General features: G+C 45.7%; 1 protein-coding gene across 5 annotated transcripts in view; it reads right to left on the bottom strand.

The window, feature by feature from the left end:
• Nucleotides 1–4,554: 4,554 nt before the first annotated feature.
• LOC117395398 (semaphorin-6D) overlaps nucleotides 4,555–17,849 on the bottom strand; it is a 58,009-nt gene continuing 44,714 nt past the window's right edge. For 2 of the 5 annotated variants that reach the window (XM_059007672.1, XM_059007671.1), the window contains 8 exons: nucleotides 17,085–17,240; nucleotides 16,193–16,366; nucleotides 14,784–14,921; nucleotides 14,618–14,695; nucleotides 13,071–13,129; nucleotides 12,235–12,285; nucleotides 11,041–11,190; nucleotides 4,555–6,962 (listed from right to left, as the gene is read on the bottom strand). In XM_059007672.1, the coding sequence (XP_058863655.1) occupies nucleotides 5,716–6,962; nucleotides 11,041–11,190; nucleotides 12,235–12,285; nucleotides 13,071–13,129; nucleotides 14,618–14,695; nucleotides 14,784–14,921; nucleotides 16,193–16,366; nucleotides 17,085–17,240 (2,053 nt within the window). In that variant the 3' untranslated portion in view covers nucleotides 4,555–5,715. The remainder of the gene's footprint in view (nucleotides 6,963–11,040; nucleotides 11,191–12,234; nucleotides 12,286–13,070; nucleotides 13,130–14,617; nucleotides 14,696–14,783; nucleotides 14,922–16,192; nucleotides 16,367–17,084; nucleotides 17,241–17,849) is intronic. The other 3 variants (XM_059007673.1, XM_059007674.1, XM_059007675.1) reach the window with 3 other exon arrangements.

The raw sequence follows: 17,849 nt of genomic DNA, 5'->3' as shown, positions 1-17,849 counted from the left end.
GAATGAAGCTCTGTCTCGTTTCTTACGAGCAGTTTAGGAAATGGTATTCTTGTGAGGCACCTTCGCATTCAGAGCCATCGTTGTTTACTAATGAGAAAAAAAAGATGCTGGGAAGCCAGGAGCTGAAAAGCAGCCAGGAATTGGATTGTACAAAGAGTTTGTGAACATTTTTGGTCACGCTAACGATGCATTAAATCCGTTTTCAAGGTATGGAGCGCTTGCTTCACAGCCGGCGTGAAATGCTGGTTTCTGCTGTGATTACTCGAACAAGTCTAATTTACTTGACTGGATGTCAAAATAAAATAGGAACAGCAGTTTGCAGCTAAAACGAAGGATTTAATTTTTTTTACAAAGTATTGAATTACAAGAACACGGTTTGTGTTTCGATTTTTTTTGCAAGGTTTAAAAAAATGAATAATGCTTTTTATCTAAGTTTTCTTTCATTACGATTCTCTCGTAGCCTGGTTGAGCAGGTTGTATAATTCTCGGGCTGTGTCATTTATTCAAACCCCCGTCGTTACGCACGGAGAAGTTTATCAGCAGCCCCCGGGGATGCGATTGCAACGCTAGGCTGCCTGTCTCTAATTCAGACCGATACATCAAATATATTATCCGCTATTACGAGAGAAATGCGCCTCAAGTCGGCTCTTTACACATAGCAGCGTTCCAAGATATCACACAAATGAAATAAGAGGGAGCAGTTCAGTCTCCATGCCTCAAGCCTGCCCTGGACTGGAGGGAGCACCCTTTCTCTTAGGGGAGGGAGGGAGCAGTTCAGCCTCCGTGCCTCAAGCCTGCCCTGGACTGGAGGGAGCCCCCTTTCTCTTAAGGGGGGGGGGGAGGGAGGGAGGGAGGGAGGGAGCAGTTCAGTCTCTGTGCCTCAAGTCTGCCCTGGACTGGAGGGAGCACCCTTTCTCGTATCACGTTTTAAAGTGAAAGTACATGTTTGCTTGGCGCGCTTCTTTCACAGCTGCACACGCGAGACTTACTGTCGCTATTGGAAATGCAAACCAGCGTGGAATTATTCTGTGAGCTGCAAGCGATTCGAGTCACAACATTTTCTGAGGAGGATCATTGGATAATTAAATCGATATCTCCATATGGGAGCCGCAATCGATGGGTTCATTATTATTATTATTATTATTATTATTATTATTATTATTATTATTATTATTATTATTATTATTATTATTATTATTATTATTAACTTTCCCCTTACAAAACTCAACTGTGACACGCGGTGGTGTTATGAGGTCATGTCTGCATGTAACAATAAAGCCACACGGGGGCAGCATTGTCTCATTAAATGCACTTTTGTTGCGCAATTCAGGGACAGGTGTGTGAAGCAGAGGGGAGCAGGGAGCAGCACGGGTGAACATGCATTTATAATTTATAATAAATGTGCAATTGCGTGTACGGCTATACACACCAAAATAACTGTTCACCTCAGAGTGACTCCTCTTTATAGCAAACAGAGGGCAGCAATGCACTGCGCGTTAGACACTGACAATCGCATTCAGCATTTTTTCTCCAAATGTTTTTTTTTTCCCTTGCTTGACCAGTTGAAAACCAGGATAAACCGGTCACTGCTGGAAAATCCAGCAGGTCATTTTATCCCCAAACCGTTGACATATATGTGTCACGCACAACATAGCTAATGATGTACCAATCTCCTCTTCCCTTCTATTTAAAACTCCAGCCATCGTGGTATTGACTCTATTTGTGTGTGTGTAACTGTTGAAATAAATAAATAACAGTCAAGTGAATGGGAAAACTAAACTATAGTGAATGGAAAAATACTTTAACGGTAAACACAGCTGCTCACCACCGGCGTGTGACACGTACGAGGCGGGGGCTGGCGTGTGTTTTGGGTCGGGGAAGTGAGAGACAGCGGCAGGTTGTGTGTGTGTGTGTGTGAGAGAGAGAGAGAGAGAGAGAGAGAGAAAGGGAGGGAGGGAGAGACGAGAGAGGATAGAGACGAGAGAGGATAGGGAGAGGAGTGAGAGAGGGGGAGAGGGAGGGAGAGGGGAGAGAGAGCAAGCAAATTAGATACGTCTTTTCTTTCTTTCTATTTTTATAACCCGGTTGCCACCCTTGTCGTTTCCATTTCGTTGCCCAAACCTGTTAAACGTCTCTGCGTTCCCAGTACGCAAAACACAACCGCGCCTGGGCGAACCCCACTGAGCCACACTTATTCAAACAACGGCCAAATTAAAGTCCCCACGCAAATAACGCGGAAGGCTCTCCGTGAAACGTTTGACAGCAGTAATCATTTCTTTGACAGGTGTGTCTGAATCATCATTTCTTTGTGGGTCGTGAATCGAATCTCAGCGTGAGCTGTGTCTGTCTGTATCCCTGTCCGTCTGTACAGCTGTCTCTGTCTGTCTGTCTGTATCCCTGTCTGTCTGTACAGCTGTCTCTGTCTGTCTGTCTGTCTGTATGCCTGTCTGTACAGCTGTCTCTGTCTGTCTGTCTGTACAGCTGTCTCTGTCTGTACAGCTGTCTGTCTGTATCCCTGTCTGTCTGTACAGCTGTCTCTGTCTGTCTCTGTCTGTCTGTCTGTATCCCTGTCTGTCTGTACAGCTGTCTCTGTCTGTCTCTCTGTCTGTCTGTCTGTATCCCTGTCTGTCTGTACAGCTGTCTCTGTCTGTCTCTCTGTCTGTCTGTACAGCTGTCTCTGTCTGTCTGTCTGTCTGTCTGTCTGTCTGTCTGTATGCCTGTCTGTACAGCTGTCTCTGTCTGTCTGTCTGCCTGTCTGTACAGCTGTCTCTGTCTGCCTGTATCCCTGTCTGTCTGTCTGTCTGTACAGCTGTCTCTGTCTGTCTGTCTGTCTGCCTGTCTGCCTGTCTGTCTGTACAGCTGTCTCTGTCTGTCTGTCTGTCTGCCTGCCTGCCTGCCTGGCTGTCTGTACATCTACCTGCATGCAACCCTAACATTTTGTATCTTAAAAACCCCTTATCTAATTTCGATGAAACTTGGTGTACACTTTCATTATCATAAGTTATTGAGAGTGTACAGCTGTGGGCAAAAGTTTAGCATCGCCCTATAGAATGAACTCATTTTGCTTCATAAAGTCGAATGAAACCTGCTGAATAATGTCACGTTAACATATTGAATTGCACACCACCGCTTTGTATAGTTTTCCCCAGATACTTAAAATTAAATAATAATAATTGACATTTTGAAATCTAACTGTACTGCTGTTACGGCTTCTTCCGGTAGACAATTTTTTTTGCGATATCATTTTTATAGTTTCTTTTGATTCACACGAAGTTAAGTAAAAGATCTAAATTATGTTCGTATAGTTTTTTTAAAATATTTTTTAAATTATGTCGCAATCCTAAAATTCTAAGTGCTGCAAAACTTTTGTCCAAGATGCGTGTACGTCTGTTCAAAGATAAATCATTCTGAACAATTCGTGGTACTGAAACCTTGAATTTTCAGCGCCGTCTGCACACGTGGATACAGAGTTTTTAACCTCGTGCATCACACATATCTCACTGACAGTTACTTTTTAAAATGCCACCGTGACTTAAACCCACAGAACAAATTTCACCCCGTATCAAAAGGCCATGCGTAACAGCGTCATCAAAAACGCCTTACACAAATACCCGTATGGTTCTGAAAGAGAGAGAGAGAGAGCCTACTAAAAACAAACCTCGTGATCTCAAGTGTTCAGACCTTTTTTTTAAAAAATCTAAGTTTCTTTTAGGATTTCTAAATCGGACAGGACCGAGTGTGTTGACAGTTGCACAGGAACACTGCAGAGGCGGGTTTGTTAATTTAATAAATGTTTAATAAGGGAGGGGGGGGAGGACAAGAGAGTGAAGGCCATCCTGTAACATCACCACCTGCATTGCGGGGTCCGTGTGATTGCCCTGTAAAGCCCCTTTCGCATCGGCGCTCCTGCCTGGGTCCCGACCCGGGTTCTGGTGTGAGACCAGGAAACCGGGATGCGGGTCGAGACGTGTTGACCCGGGTCGACACGAGACAAAATGCATGACGACGCAAAAACAAACAGCCGCCTCCGCGTGAAGGTTTCCGCTTCCGCGAGGAACGTTCCTGCTTATTCTGTTTGTTGCTTGAGACACAAGCGTGAGCCAGATTGCAGCGGGGGGGTGAAGAAACGTTTGCTCCAATCGACATTTTGGGGGTGACGGTTCAATTCAGAGAAGCTGGGGATGGAAGCGTCTGTAACAAGCTGCTTTTCCGGGGGGATTGATCGGCACGTCGTGGGCTTGCGTCTGTCACCCGGGTCACCCGGGTCAAAAAGCTGACCCGCCAGACGCCAGGCGAAGCTTGTCGGTGTGAAAGGGGCTTTAGATGACAAACCGAAGCGGATGTCAGTTATAGACTGGAGCTCGTCTGCTTCTAGGTGTCTTACAAACCTGTTTATAAAACACAGTCTACGTTGGCTAGGACACAGACATAACAACATACATTGTAGAAATAAACAAACCGAACGATACTCCGGACCCTCCCCTCCCCTCCCCTCCCCTCCCCTCTCAAAAACCAAACCACTTTTTAAATAAGGCACACATTTACACAATAAAACATGGCTAGTTACTGAAATGCTCTGACCGTCCCGTTTTTATTTACAGCGGGTTTTTTTCCATTTAAGTCAGCAAAAAAAAACCAAAAAAAAAACAAGAAGTCTATTTAGTATATTAGATCTGAAAAATTGGAAATGTCAGTTTTGTTTTAATGCATCTTTTTATTTTCTTTCCCCAACGCGTCTGTAGTCTGTAAACGTTCGGGAAAAGACGTTACATTGTGGCTTCCTTGGAGGTATTTTTTTGGGGTGGGGGGAAATGGGCTGTAGGTTAAGCCCCACTTGATTCAACATCAGAATACCAAGGCTCTTTTTTTTTATAGACAGTTCGTTTTGTACGTTGCTGTCTTTAAACCAAGTGGAGGGACGTCTCTGAATCTGATCAAGGTTTTTTTTTTACAAGTTCAGAACTTCACTCGTTCTCCCCCTCTCCCAACTCCCTTTGAAAGACTCAAACCTCCGAACACAGTCGCTTCCACGATGTTTACTGATGTGTCCAGAAAACTCAATCAATCCCCTTTTGATAATCCAAGGAAATCTTCCACGATCGGGACAGACGGTCGGAGAGCCAGGATAATCTTTTCCTGTCGTTCCATCGAACAGCTTATTCACTTTCTTTTTTAAACCCAGGTTCTTGCAAGGTGGAAGGTGTGTGATTTCTGGTTCGATAAACCTCTTCAGCGCGGGTAAGAAACTCCACGGGGAAGTTCAGCTCTACAGAATAAGGCAAGCGTAGTTCTTCCAAGCAACGGGGGTTTCAGTTTTTCATATTTTTAGTCGAATATTTAAAGTAAGTCGGATTAAATTTTTCCGTGGAACGGAAAAACCTGAAAATTAGGTTTTTGCCCCAACTCCCCCACCCCCCCACCTCCCAACCCCATTTTAGTCACTGTTCAAAAAGTCTTTCACAGTCGTCATCGACCTATTTTTAGTTAGCTGGCGGTTTCTTTTAAGTTTTTTTCTTTATATATTACCAATCCGAAAGAAGCTTGCCTGCCATAGTCTTCTGTACGCGCTCCAGTTACAAAGACTTCCATCAAGGCAGGAAGTCAGTCCGAGGCATTTGATTGGACAGACCGGGGCGTGTGGGCTGGGGTCGCACCTTTGCTATTGCTATTGTCTCTCCGTTCATTTCAAGCAAGTCCCCTCTCCATCGACAAAACCTAATAGTTGAAGTGATTCGAAGGGTTGACCGCCGGAGAGGAAGCTGGTATGAACGTGGGTTTCGGGGGCACGTCTGGCTTCATCGAAGCCGTTCTCCTCACCGCGCCCGCCCTGGGGAGCGCCGTGGCCTGACCGGTGTAGCTGTGCTGCCGCGACAGGTAACCGATGGGGTGCAGCGGCTGGTGGTTATTTTCCACGTAACTGCCGGCTGAGTTCATCCGCGCCAAGAGAGGGGGCGGCCCGCTTCTGGGGTTGAAACTGTGCTGCCGGCAGATTTCACTCCCGCTCGACACGTTGGGGACCAGACACAGGGACTGTCTCTGCGAAGGGTGCCTGGAGGGTCTCTCCAAAGTGGGCTGCGGTGGTGGCATATCTGGCGGGACGTCCATCCTCCTGGTCAGGCTGTCCCTGGGGAGGGTGGAGGAGCTGTAGTAAGGTGCAGATTCCGTGTCGGGGATTTGGGGCTGGACCCTGTTGGCGAAGGGGAGGCGCACGTTGTTGGGGGCCAGAGGGGCGCCGGTCGGGGCGCCGTTGACCCCGTGAAGGTGCCTCAGAAGCTCGTCCAAGGCGTTGACCTCCGCCGTCTTCCGTGGGTAGCAGGGGTAGGGCTGGGCTCTGACCCGTTCGGCATTCGGGATCTTGGGTTCCTCCGGATGAAGCTGCCCGCCCAAAACGTTCCCGTTGCCGTTCCCGGAGAGCACCAGGGAGTTGGGGAACTGGAAGACCTGAGCTGGCACCCCGGAGGTGGGTCTGGAACTGGGCACAAGGGGGTGGATCCCCTCCTTGGCGGCGTTGTTGAAATTCTGATTCTTCTCCCACTGGTTCTTGAAAGCCTTCGCGCTCTTGATGGGAAGCTCCGGGGTCGACTCCGGTGTGGGCAGCCCCGAGAGCTCCGGGGGGTGCCTCGAGTCTCCCTTCCCGTTTCCCACAGACCGTTCCTTCCCGTTGGGGATCAAGGAGTTGTAGAGCTTGTGGGGGGCGGGCGCCTCCAGCTTCTCGTCCTTGGCCGGCCCGTCCAGAAGGCCATTGAGCTTAGCCAGGCTCCGGAGAGACAGAGCGTGGGGGATGGTGGACTCGGGGTCCTTGCTCAGCCGCTTGGTCTTGTGGAAGACGTGGTTGCAGTAGCAGGTCACCAGGAGGCTGGACAGGAAAGCCCCCAGGGCGAAGGCGACGACCACGCAGGCGATCAGAAGGGTGAAGTGGACCGTGTGAGCGGCTTTCTCCGCGGCCGGCAGCTGTCTCACCCCTAGAGGCAAAGAGAATGAAGTTAATCAATCGGTCTAGCATGTCTGCAAACTTTACTACAAGCCTTCGGATGAGACGTAAAACAAACAAGCTCCTATTGGAAGTGACTCTGCAGCAGCAGCAGCAGCAGCAGTTGTTGATGATGCATAGTTCACCCTCCTAGTCTCTGTAAGTCGCTTTGGATAAAAGTGTCTGCTAAATGACTAATTAATTAATTAATGGGAGCGCCATGTTTTAAGTTCAGTATGTCGTTTAGCATTATGGGATGCAATAAATATTAGATGGTATTGTTTAAAGATGGCATCTCACTGTAAGGAATGGATGCAACTTAAAACTACGGTTCCCAGCATGGCTTTGCACCTGCAGCAATGGTGAGGCATGCTGGGAGCTGTAGTTCTTTATGCCGCGGTCTCGTATCACAAGCGATACAGACCTCTATAACGATGCATCATGTACAGCTCTGGCCAAAAGCGTTTGCATCATCACCCTATAGAATGAACTGATTTTGCTTCATAGAGTTGAATGAAAACCTGCTGAATAATGTCATGCTAACAAGTTTTGCATCACCTAGAATTTTAGGATTCTTAGACATTAAAACTATATGAACATAATTTAGATATTTTATTTAACAACATGCATGCAAAGAAATAAAAAAATGACATTGCAAAAAAAAAATCCTTAATAGCAGTACCGTCGTATTTCATTTTAGATTTTCGAAATGTTACATTTTTCAATTTGTTGTCTGGAAAACTATACAAGGCGACGGGGTGTGTAATTCAATATGTTAACAAGGGAACATTATTCAACAGCTATCATTGGACTCTATGAAGCTGAGGGAGTTCATTCTATATAGATGGGGTGGAATTCAATATGTTAACAAGGGAACATTATTCAGCAGCTTTCATTGGACTCTATGAAGCTGAGGGAGTTCATTCTATATAGAGGGGGTGGAATTCAATATGTTAACAAGGGAACATTATTCAGCAGCTTTCATTGGACTCTATGAAGCAAAATGAGTTCATTCTACAGGGGGATGATGCAAAATTTTTAGCCAGAGCTGCACAGAAACGTCTGCTTGACCTGCAATTGGGGAGCTCAGTGCTACTGTACATGAACTTCAGTGATCAGGAGCATTCAGACTCGAGGCAGACAGACTGAGCGCATTCTCCTTATAGCTGCGAGCTGACATCATCATTATAATTCTGAACGAGACCGTTTCGCTTCGGGCAAACCGACCCCCCTGCGTAGGACGTTAACGAGCAGGTATTTCTTCAGTTTAACTGGCAGCAGTTTTTTTTATTTTTCTCCAGCTTAAGTACTTCACAAGCTGTGTGCAACGTGCTGGAAAAAAACCCCCCAAAAAACATACCAAGCCAGCCAAGTCCTAGAGGCACACAGCTGCACGCTGTAATGCGTTGAGTGCTATAAATAAAATGTAAACTCGCCAGATAATGCCATAGCTCTTTTTTTTTAAATATAAAATATAAGATGTACTCTGGAGGGTTAGCAAAAGTGCGAACGCTGGATCTTAACAGAACTGCCTTGAGTAAAGAAACAGATCATCACAAAAATACAGGAGGGGATTCCTCGGAGTCACTCTAGTAGAAAACATATAGTATTTTTAAGCCTGCCCTGGACTGGAGGGAGCACCCTTTCTCTTAGGGGGAGTGAGGGAGGGAGGGAGCAATTCAGTCTCCGTGCCTCAAGCCTGCCCTGGACTGGAGGGAGCACCCTTTCTCTTAGGGGGGGGGGTGATGCAAAATTTGAAACCAAAACCGTCTTTATTTTAAAAAGAAATAGACCGCACGTGAAACAAATGCCTTTATCATCATAGTCAGAAAATGGTTAAAAGGTGAACATGTCTCTTGGAAATCATTTTCTTTGAAAAGCACAACGAAATTAATTTTTTTTCCACCACTGTCTTTGACTTCAAGACGATTTATCCCGTCGCCAAACCACAAACTCAACTTCCTTCCTGTCCGTCAGTTAACAGGCCCCCGCAGGCTCAGTACAGCGGGGACCCTAAAACCCGTCGCACCGACAGGAAGTGGATTTTCATAGTGGGATGAAAATTTCAAAGACAGTGAAAAAAAAAAAAAAAAAAAAGGTGCTGATCAGAGGTAAGAAAATGGGTTTGAACATTTTTAAAAGGGTTTATATCATCGACAGTTACATAATATTAGTATATTTTTTTTTTTTACCAGTTTAATATCCTGTTATGTGACTTATACTTAGTCAAACTCGCTCTTAAATGTTGCTTTTTTATGTTGCTTGTTTGAATCTGATCTTATTTTCTACTGATTTTGCTGTATTTTATAACTGCTCTTAATTGTAATGTGATATCCTGTAATGTGATTTTCTATGTGATATTCTGCAATGTGATATTTTGTAACAGCTGTAAGTCTCCCAGGATAAGGGCGTCTGCTAAGAAATAAATAATAATAATAATAATAATAATTAAAGACACACAGTAGAATAACAATGAATTCAAAGCTGCTGTAACCCTTCGCTGCCCAGTGTCCAATATACAGGCATTGCTATGCGGGCATACACTGGGCAGCAAAGGGTACAGCAGATGGCATCTCTTAACAGACAGCTTCCATTGGGTAAGGTTTTCAAGACTGGGGTGAGCACAGACCTGAGGAACGAGTGACAGGCTGGGTTAAGAATTAGTTCCAGCGCACAGGGCAGGGAAGACCAGCACCCACAGGGGATGAGGGGCACAAAAGGAGGCTTGTCTAGAGAACACATGGGAACAGAGGGTTGGGGTGGGGCGGCTGCACTGCAGGGCTAAGCAATCCTTTAAAATTGAGCTTTCCTGAACCCTTTATCCTAATTCCTGTTAATTCCGGAATTAATTAATTCCGTGTTCCTTTGCAACAAACGACGCTGATCGCGTGTACAAGGCAGGTCGTTCATGCGTGAATTAACACTGCTCTCAATCCTCTGGAGGGAGAGTGAAGGGGTGTGAAACCCACACGAATTTCCCAAGGGCTGAATTGAAAAAACTTCAGAACTCTGGGGAAGTGGATGGGATATTTCGCTGCTATTCCCTTGAGATTCAGACGGAATTCACTGAGAATTTGCAAGTGTGACCGATATGATTTTGTGAGTCGAAACTGAACCCAGGTCTCCAGAACTAAATGCCCAGTCCTCGTGCCTAAACTCAGCTACCTATCTCCAGGAAAAAAAACTCCTTATTAAAAAAAAATAATACTGCCAGTAGGGCACATCCTGCACCAGATACAGATTCCACAGTTGGATGTTTTTTAATGAGATCTGGCTGGCTGGCTGGTTGTGTTATTCAGCGTGCAGGCCGCTCTGCAGGTTAATTAGCTGGCAGTGGAGCGCATTGCTCACCGGAGCTCAGGCGATGCAAACGCTGCAGCGTGTTATAAATAGGGCTTCGGATTGGTGCTTCGGTAATGAATTGAATCCTGTGCTGGATATGAGGGACGCAGAGGTGCTGCTGCATGCAGCCACAGCCTCTCGTCTTGATTATTGCTATTCCTGGTGTGCTGGTAGACCCGCCACTGAACTGAGACGGCTTCAGCCTATCCAGAGCTCCCAGACAGCTTTCTCACACTCGTCTTTCTCAACATCTCACTCCAGTGCTCGGGTCCTCACATTGGTCACCAGCGAGCTGCCCGATTTGATTTGAACAACTTAGAAGGTCCTTCTTGGAGATGGGACGGCCCTAATCCATGATCTACTAACTCTATTCCTGCTCCTTCTTTGAGATGGGGAAAAAACTTTTAAAATTGTTCCAAGAAATCGTCTTATATCGACCGGAGCTTTTATATTGTATTGTATTGTATTATATTGTATTGTAGTTGCACGATTCACAGGTTACACGACGTCTCAATATACCCCCCAAAAAAATGCTCAAAAAGGCGAGTGATTTACTATCGGTAGCATTATACGCTGAAAGGGAGCAAGCCCAACGATAAATCACTAATAGAATATTCTTGCAAGGTTAGTACAGAATCAGCCGATTAGCCCCACAGTGCCAGCACAGTGTTAATTTACACGTCAAAAACAGGACCCCCCCCCCACCCCACACACCTCCCCCCCCTTACCCTCAATCTCCACTCCGACAGCCAGAGAATCGCTTGACCCAGCAAAGGGGGAGCGGTCAACTGGAATGGTACCTGTCTCTGAGCGACCTCTGACCTGTGGGGAAGCCGCCCACTGATTGGTGGTGCTTGAACTTGTGGGTGTGGTCTTTCCTGTGGTTACCGGGGCAACAAATGGAGACAGTCAGAATAAGCAACAGAACCCCCGACTCAGTCCACATGTTAATTACACAGACCCAAGCGTCCGCCCCCCTTGTCCACACAGTTAAGAGGATCAATCAAGAACACACTTTTGATTTTTATTCTGGATCCTGCCGTCATTAAATTAGCGAAAGCCGGATTTTATCTGCGATTCGTTTGCTTTGCCTTTTCGATGATCTGTTTGATATAAAAATCATTTTGATTTGAATTCCTGATTCTTTATTTATTTATTTATTTATTTATATTCTAAACCTCTTTGCCCGGTCCTGATCTGAACGCACCGGCACGCCACTAAAATACTTTCTTGAAAAAGAATTATTACACGAATTCTCATTTTATTTGCACACCAAACTTTTGAAGTTTTATTAACATTATTATTATTATTATTGTTTGTTTATTTAGCAGACGCCTTTATCCAAGGCGACTTACAGAGACTAGGGTGTGTGAACTATGCATCAGCTGCAGAGTCACTTACAACTACGTCTCACCCGAAAGACGGAGCACAAGGAGGTTAAGTGACTTGCTCAGGGTCACACAGTGAGTCAGTGGCTGAGGTGGGATTTGAACCGGGGACCTTCTGGTTACAAGCCCTTTTCTTTAACCACTGGACCACACAGCCTCCATTATTATTATTATTGAAACATCTGTGTAGGTACATACCTCTCTTTCATGTTGGTCCGCCAGTATTAAGAGTCCCCCCCCCCCCCCAGTCAAACACAAGTGTGACTGGGGGGGGGGGGGGGGACTTTATTTTGTGCGGACCAACAGGGTGTCGTGTTTTTACTTGGGAGACCGAATGACGGAAAAGCAGGACAAAAGCGTTTTTTCTTTGAACTTACCTTCCTGTCCCTTTCAAAGGTAAACGGTGAACCCTGGTTAGTTTTCCCCAAAGAACAAACAAAAAAAAAAAAAACAACAACAACTGCACACGCAAATACAACGTGACGAAAAACAGCGAAGTGAAAAAAAAAAACATGAAAAGAAAGAAAAACTAACCATAGGCTGAGTCACCTGGGCTGTATTGATTCTGAGTAGTAGCCATGACATCTACAAACAAAGAAAAACAGTTACGAAGAATAAGGAGAGGAACATAACAAGCAAGATTTATCAGCTGCGTCACAACGAAAAAAAATGAACAAGCACCAAAAAATTAACAAACAAGCAAACGTACTTTCCTGAACTTCCACTAGAGGACGCTCTACAGTTTACTCTCCACAGTGCCCTCTGCTGGCAGAAGCAGGGATCTGCGCCTTCAGCTTGTTTTTACGGTGCAACAGAATTCCAGCTTAAAGCCAAGAAGTGTCTCTGTTTTATTCAGGTGAAAGGAGTCATGTTTCAGATCCCTTGCCTTTTACTTCGAATGGGTTTAATGCCGTTTCGAAGACTTTTTCTAGAAAACCATAGTAGAGCGCCGCCCAGTGGACAGATTGAGGAACTGCAGCAAGACTTTTTTTTTTTATTATCAACAGTCAACATTATCCCTGCCTCCTTGGGTTCGAAAAATCTTCACAGAGATCAGAAATGCAACGCTCAAGAATTTTTTTTTTTTTTTACTACTTCCTGGTACATAATCACGTGTTGTGCTTCAGCGTCCAATCGTCTCGCTGCAAATCAGACCATGTGATCAACATGCGGCGCGCTATCCGGTTTAAAAAAATCTTTTTAAGTTTTACGTTAAAAAAGGAGACCTGGGCTAATGCTGAGGAAGTTAATATGGGTGAATTAGAAAGTGGGTTTTATAAACAGTGGCTGGGGTTAGCGTTCATGGAAAGGCAGAGTTTTAATCCAACAGTAATAAAAAAAATAAAAAAAATGTCCACATTTCTTCCTACCGTGGCAGCTGTCTGGTTGCTGAGCGAATCTGTTCTCTATGTCCTGCTCGAACCCTGCTCTGTAAAACACAAGCATTGTCAAAGTTCATCAGGACCAGCCTGTAACCGAGTGAGCTTCAATGACAATACCAAGGGGCGACGGCAGCACAAGTATAGGGCAGCTACAATGGGGTGAGGCTGGTAGAATGGGACCCCAGTGTGCTCACTATACCCTTCCTGAATGATCTTCAATAGCACTACAATGGGGTGAGGCTGGTAGAATGGGACCCCAGTGTGCTCACTATACCCTTCCTGAATGATCTTCAATAGCACTACAATGGGGTGAGGCTGGTAGAATGGGACCCCAGTGTGCTCACTATACCCTTCCTGAATGATCTTCAATAGCACTGCAATGGGGTGAGGCTGGTAGAATGGGACCCCAGTGTGCTCGCTATACCCTTCCTGAATGATCTTCAATAGCACTGCAATGGGGTGAGGCTGGTAGAATGGGACCCCAGTGTGCTCACTATACCCTTCCTGAATGATCTTCAATAGCACTGCAATGGGGTGAGGCTGGTAGAATGGGACCCCAGTGTGCTCACTATACCCTTCCTGAATGATCTTCAATAGCACTACAATGGGGTGAGGCTGGTAGAATGGGACCCCAGTGTGCTCACTATACCCTTCCTGAATGATCTTCAATAGCACTGCAATGGGGTGAGGCTGGTAGAATGGGACCCCAGTGTGCTCACTATACCCTTCCTGAATGATCTTCAATAGCACTACAATGGGGTGAGGCTGGTAGAATGGGACCCCAGTGTGCTCACTATACCCTTCCTGAATGATCTTCAATAGCACTGCAATGGGGTGAGGCTGGTAGAATGGGACCCCAGTGTGCTCACTATACCCTTCCTGAATGATCTTCAATAGCACTGCAATGGAGTGAGGCTGGTAGAATGGGACCCCAGTGTGCTCACTATACCCTTCCTGAATGATCTTCAATAGCACTGCAATGGGGTGAGGCTGGTAGAATGGGACCCCAGTGTGCTCACTATACCCTTCCTGAATGATCTTCAATAGCACTGCAATGGGGTGAGGCTGGTAGAATGGGACCCCAGTGTGCTCACTATACCCTTCCCCAATGATCTTCAAAGGCAACGCAGACAGATTTTAATCCAGCCCTTGTTTCACTATCTTGTTTCAGTATTTTTTGTTTCATATCCCAGCTGGTAGCCAGTTGTGCAGAAGCAATGAATTTTTTTCATTGTGCAGAAGCAATGAATTTTTTTCATTGTGCAGAAGCAATGAATTTTTTTCATTGTGCAGAAGCAATGAATTTTTTTCATTGCTTGGAAAGACAGCTAATGACTCCCCCCCCCCCCCCCCCCCTCAGGAAGCGAGACTTTCCAAAGCTACGCTCCCGGAGACTCCCGGCTTCCAAGGAATCTGAATTGTCTGTCCAGCTCGGATTTGGATCATTCTTTAGGTCTGGGGGAAAAAAATAAGCAGGAATGTCGAAATGCTCGTGCCTTCCGTAGATCGAAAAAGAGAAATCATTTTGCTCTTACTTGAACCCTGGTTCGAGGGAGCTGCAGCTGCCGGTCTTTAGCCAGATGCAGTAGGGATCACGAGAAGACAGACAGCTTCTACGAAAGACAAGAAACGAGATCAGAAGACGCACTTCCGTTTACAGCACTTACAATCTAGCTGAAAACGTGAAAACGTGGCGCGTACTTTTTGCATCTCCCGTAGTCCCGGCAACGGCTGAGCGGAACCCGGATCACGCAGCTGGAGAACGCCACGAACAAAGCATGATGGTCCTTGTCCATCTCCAATCCCAGAATCCTCCTGTCCTCTCCTCGCACGTTGCACCTGCGGAGGAAAAAAACGAGGTTTAAAATCGCTTCAGTTCCCGTGAAAAAAACTGTATTAATTATTTATTTTTTTTGCTGTCATCGCAGATTTCAGTGCTGTGTAATATGTAGGTTTCTGAAAGAGAACAGTGTAAATATACATCATTTTAAAAACTGCAAAATAAACACAGCGATGGTATGCCTGTGACGCTGCGTTCAGGAACCTGGCAGCCGGTTTAGTTTGCTTCCTGTTATGTTTTGATTGCTATTTCACAGTATTTAAAAGGATAATGCCAACGAAATATTAAGAAATTTCTCATTTACTGTTGTTCAGCTACAGCACGCATTTTAAATATTCAGGAACGTTTGCTGCATAATAACTGCAGAGGAAAACCAATCCGGATTGTGACAAACGCAAAATTCTGTATTTAGAAATATATTTAAAATGATGAAATCTCGATTTTTTTTTTTTTTTTTTTAGACCATGAAATAAGCCAGAATTTTACAATGAAGAGAAATACAGCCCAGCCCGAAAATGATTGCAGGGAATTGAAAAAGATTAGCTCTGTGTTACCCAGCTGGAAGCTAGACCGATTTTAACTAGAGTGACCTAAAAACTCAAGCCTCCGGAGATGAAAAGGGATCGCTTCGAGATACTAAGCAATGCCAGCTGAATAAGTAGTTCACCATGTGCAGAATAACATCATGAAACTAGACAATAGATCCTGTTACATCCCTGTACATCTCTGTGGAGTTTTTAACACATCAGAACTGTCTATATATATATATATATATATATATATATATATATATATATATATAGACAGACTAAACCTGTCTAGGTAACAAGCTCCAGTTTGTCTGATTAAACTCCTAGTGAAACCAGGAATGGATCAAACTGCTATGCAACAGGAGTCTTTGTTTCCATCTCTGAGATGCATGAAAATATTTCAAATATATTAGAGCAGGGGTCTCCAATCCGGGGGGGGGGTACTGTCCCTCCTGGTTTTTGTTCCAACTGTACCCTAAATTATAATTGGATCAATTGAGTGCTTATTAGAAGACTTAATTAATTAAGTGTACAGCTGGAACAAAAGCCAGGAGGGACGCCTGTATTTAGACAATTGAAAAAAGAAACATCCTGGTACCGAGGTTGTAGGTCACATGGTCTGATAGCAATAAGGCCATTGGACACGGGTTGGAACCTGGTGATTGAGGACCAGGATGTAGCAGCAGCAGCAGCAGCAGCATGGCGATGCTATTGTGCAGAGTCAAGCCGTTTCGACTCACTTTGCTGGGTTGTAGACGTCCATCTCTTCCAGCAGGAGGCTGTCGTGGGAGGAGTTAGCCGCGGAGCTGCAGAGGACTTTGAGGACCTTCCCCTCTTCAGATCCCAGGAACACCACCGTGTGGTTCTTACCGGGGCCCGCAGCCGTGTCCACAGCAATCTGGGTGAGCTTGAACCTAACGGGAGGAGGGAGAGGAACGTTTAGGGCTCGAACTCCAGTCCTGGTTTTCATTCCAACTTAAGCTCTCGATGAACTTAAAATCGATTTTCATTATTTGTTCAATTGGACGTATTTCATATATATATATTTTTCAAGGTCTTTCACAGACTTAAATAACGCACTTGATTTTCAAAATACAAGACCTATGAAATATCCTGAGGCCTGGAGAGAAGTATTACAATTGTCTCAATGAATCAAATAACTAGACCAGTTTAGTAATTGAGAGCTCAGGGGAGGAGGGAGGGGAGGGAGGAGGGAGGAGAGGGGAGGAGGAAGGGGAGGGGAGAGAGAGAGAGGGGAGAGAGGGGGGAGAGAGAGAGAGGGGGGGGGGAGGGAGAGGGAGAGAGAGAGAGGGGGGAGAGAGAGAGAAAATGAAAGCCAGAAAACACTGCACGCCCTCCCCCCCTACAGTAACTGAGTCCCTGGGGTAGGGAGAGACTCCATCTTCTTAGCACCAGCTACTGGGACCTTTTTTTTCCTTGTGTTGAGATTCATCGATTTAGATACAGGTTTTTCTTTCAAGGCAATAGCTTGTGTTGCTGCTGCTGCTGCATTCTGCTAGTGCATTACCTCCAGCAGTGCTGTAGATTTAATTGCAGTTCAGAGTTCAGAAACACTCAGTGTTAGCTCCTAGGTCTCCCGGCGTGACGAAGGTCCTGCCCGGGCTGCCCTACCTGCTGCCCGTCTTTGTGAACCAGGGCTTCTCGTTCACCGACGCCACGGCCTCGTCCATCAGCGGGTAGGACTTGATGAAGGACAGGGTCTCGTCGGGGAAGCTGCTGGACGCCTTGTAAGAGTCTGCAGGGCCGTCCCCCGCGCAGCAACCCGGTCTGAGGAGAGGAGGAGGAGAGGAGTGAGCAGGGAGAGGACAGGGACTCTCCTGCTGGCGTACACAGAGTACTGCTGAGGTTCAGTCAAGCGTGCATCAGGAAACGATACAAGGCATAATGCTGAAAAAAGCGTTGACGGTGAAGCATATTAAAATGCTTTACCAGACCTCTCTGTGCTTTACAATGCTTCCCTATGCTTTACCAGACCTCTCTGTGCTTTACAATGCTTCCCTATGCTTTACCAGACCTCCCTGTGCTTTACAATGCTTCCCTATGCTTTACCACACCTCTCTGTGCTTTACAATGCTTCCCTATGCTTTACCATACCTCTCTGTGCTTTACAATGCTTCACTATGCTTTACCACACCTCTCTGTGCTTTACAATGCTTCCCTATGCTTTACCAGACCACTCTGTGCTTTACAATGCTTCCCTATGCTTTACCAGACCTCTCTGTGCTTTACAATGCTTCCCTATGCTTTACCAGACCTCTCTGTGCTTTACAATGCTTCCCTATGCTTTACCAGACCTCTCTGTGCTTTACAATGCTTCCCTATGCTTTACCAGACCTCTCTGTGCTTTGTTAAGCTTTGCCATGCTCTCACTGTGGG

The sequence above is a fragment of the Acipenser ruthenus genome, chromosome 35 (assembly GCF_902713425.1).
Source record: "Acipenser ruthenus chromosome 35, fAciRut3.2 maternal haplotype, whole genome shotgun sequence".
Taxonomy (NCBI): domain Eukaryota; kingdom Metazoa; phylum Chordata; class Actinopteri; order Acipenseriformes; family Acipenseridae; genus Acipenser; species Acipenser ruthenus.
The sequence above is the reverse complement of the archived record's forward strand: the minus strand, read 5'-3'. Positions and strand labels throughout refer to the sequence as shown.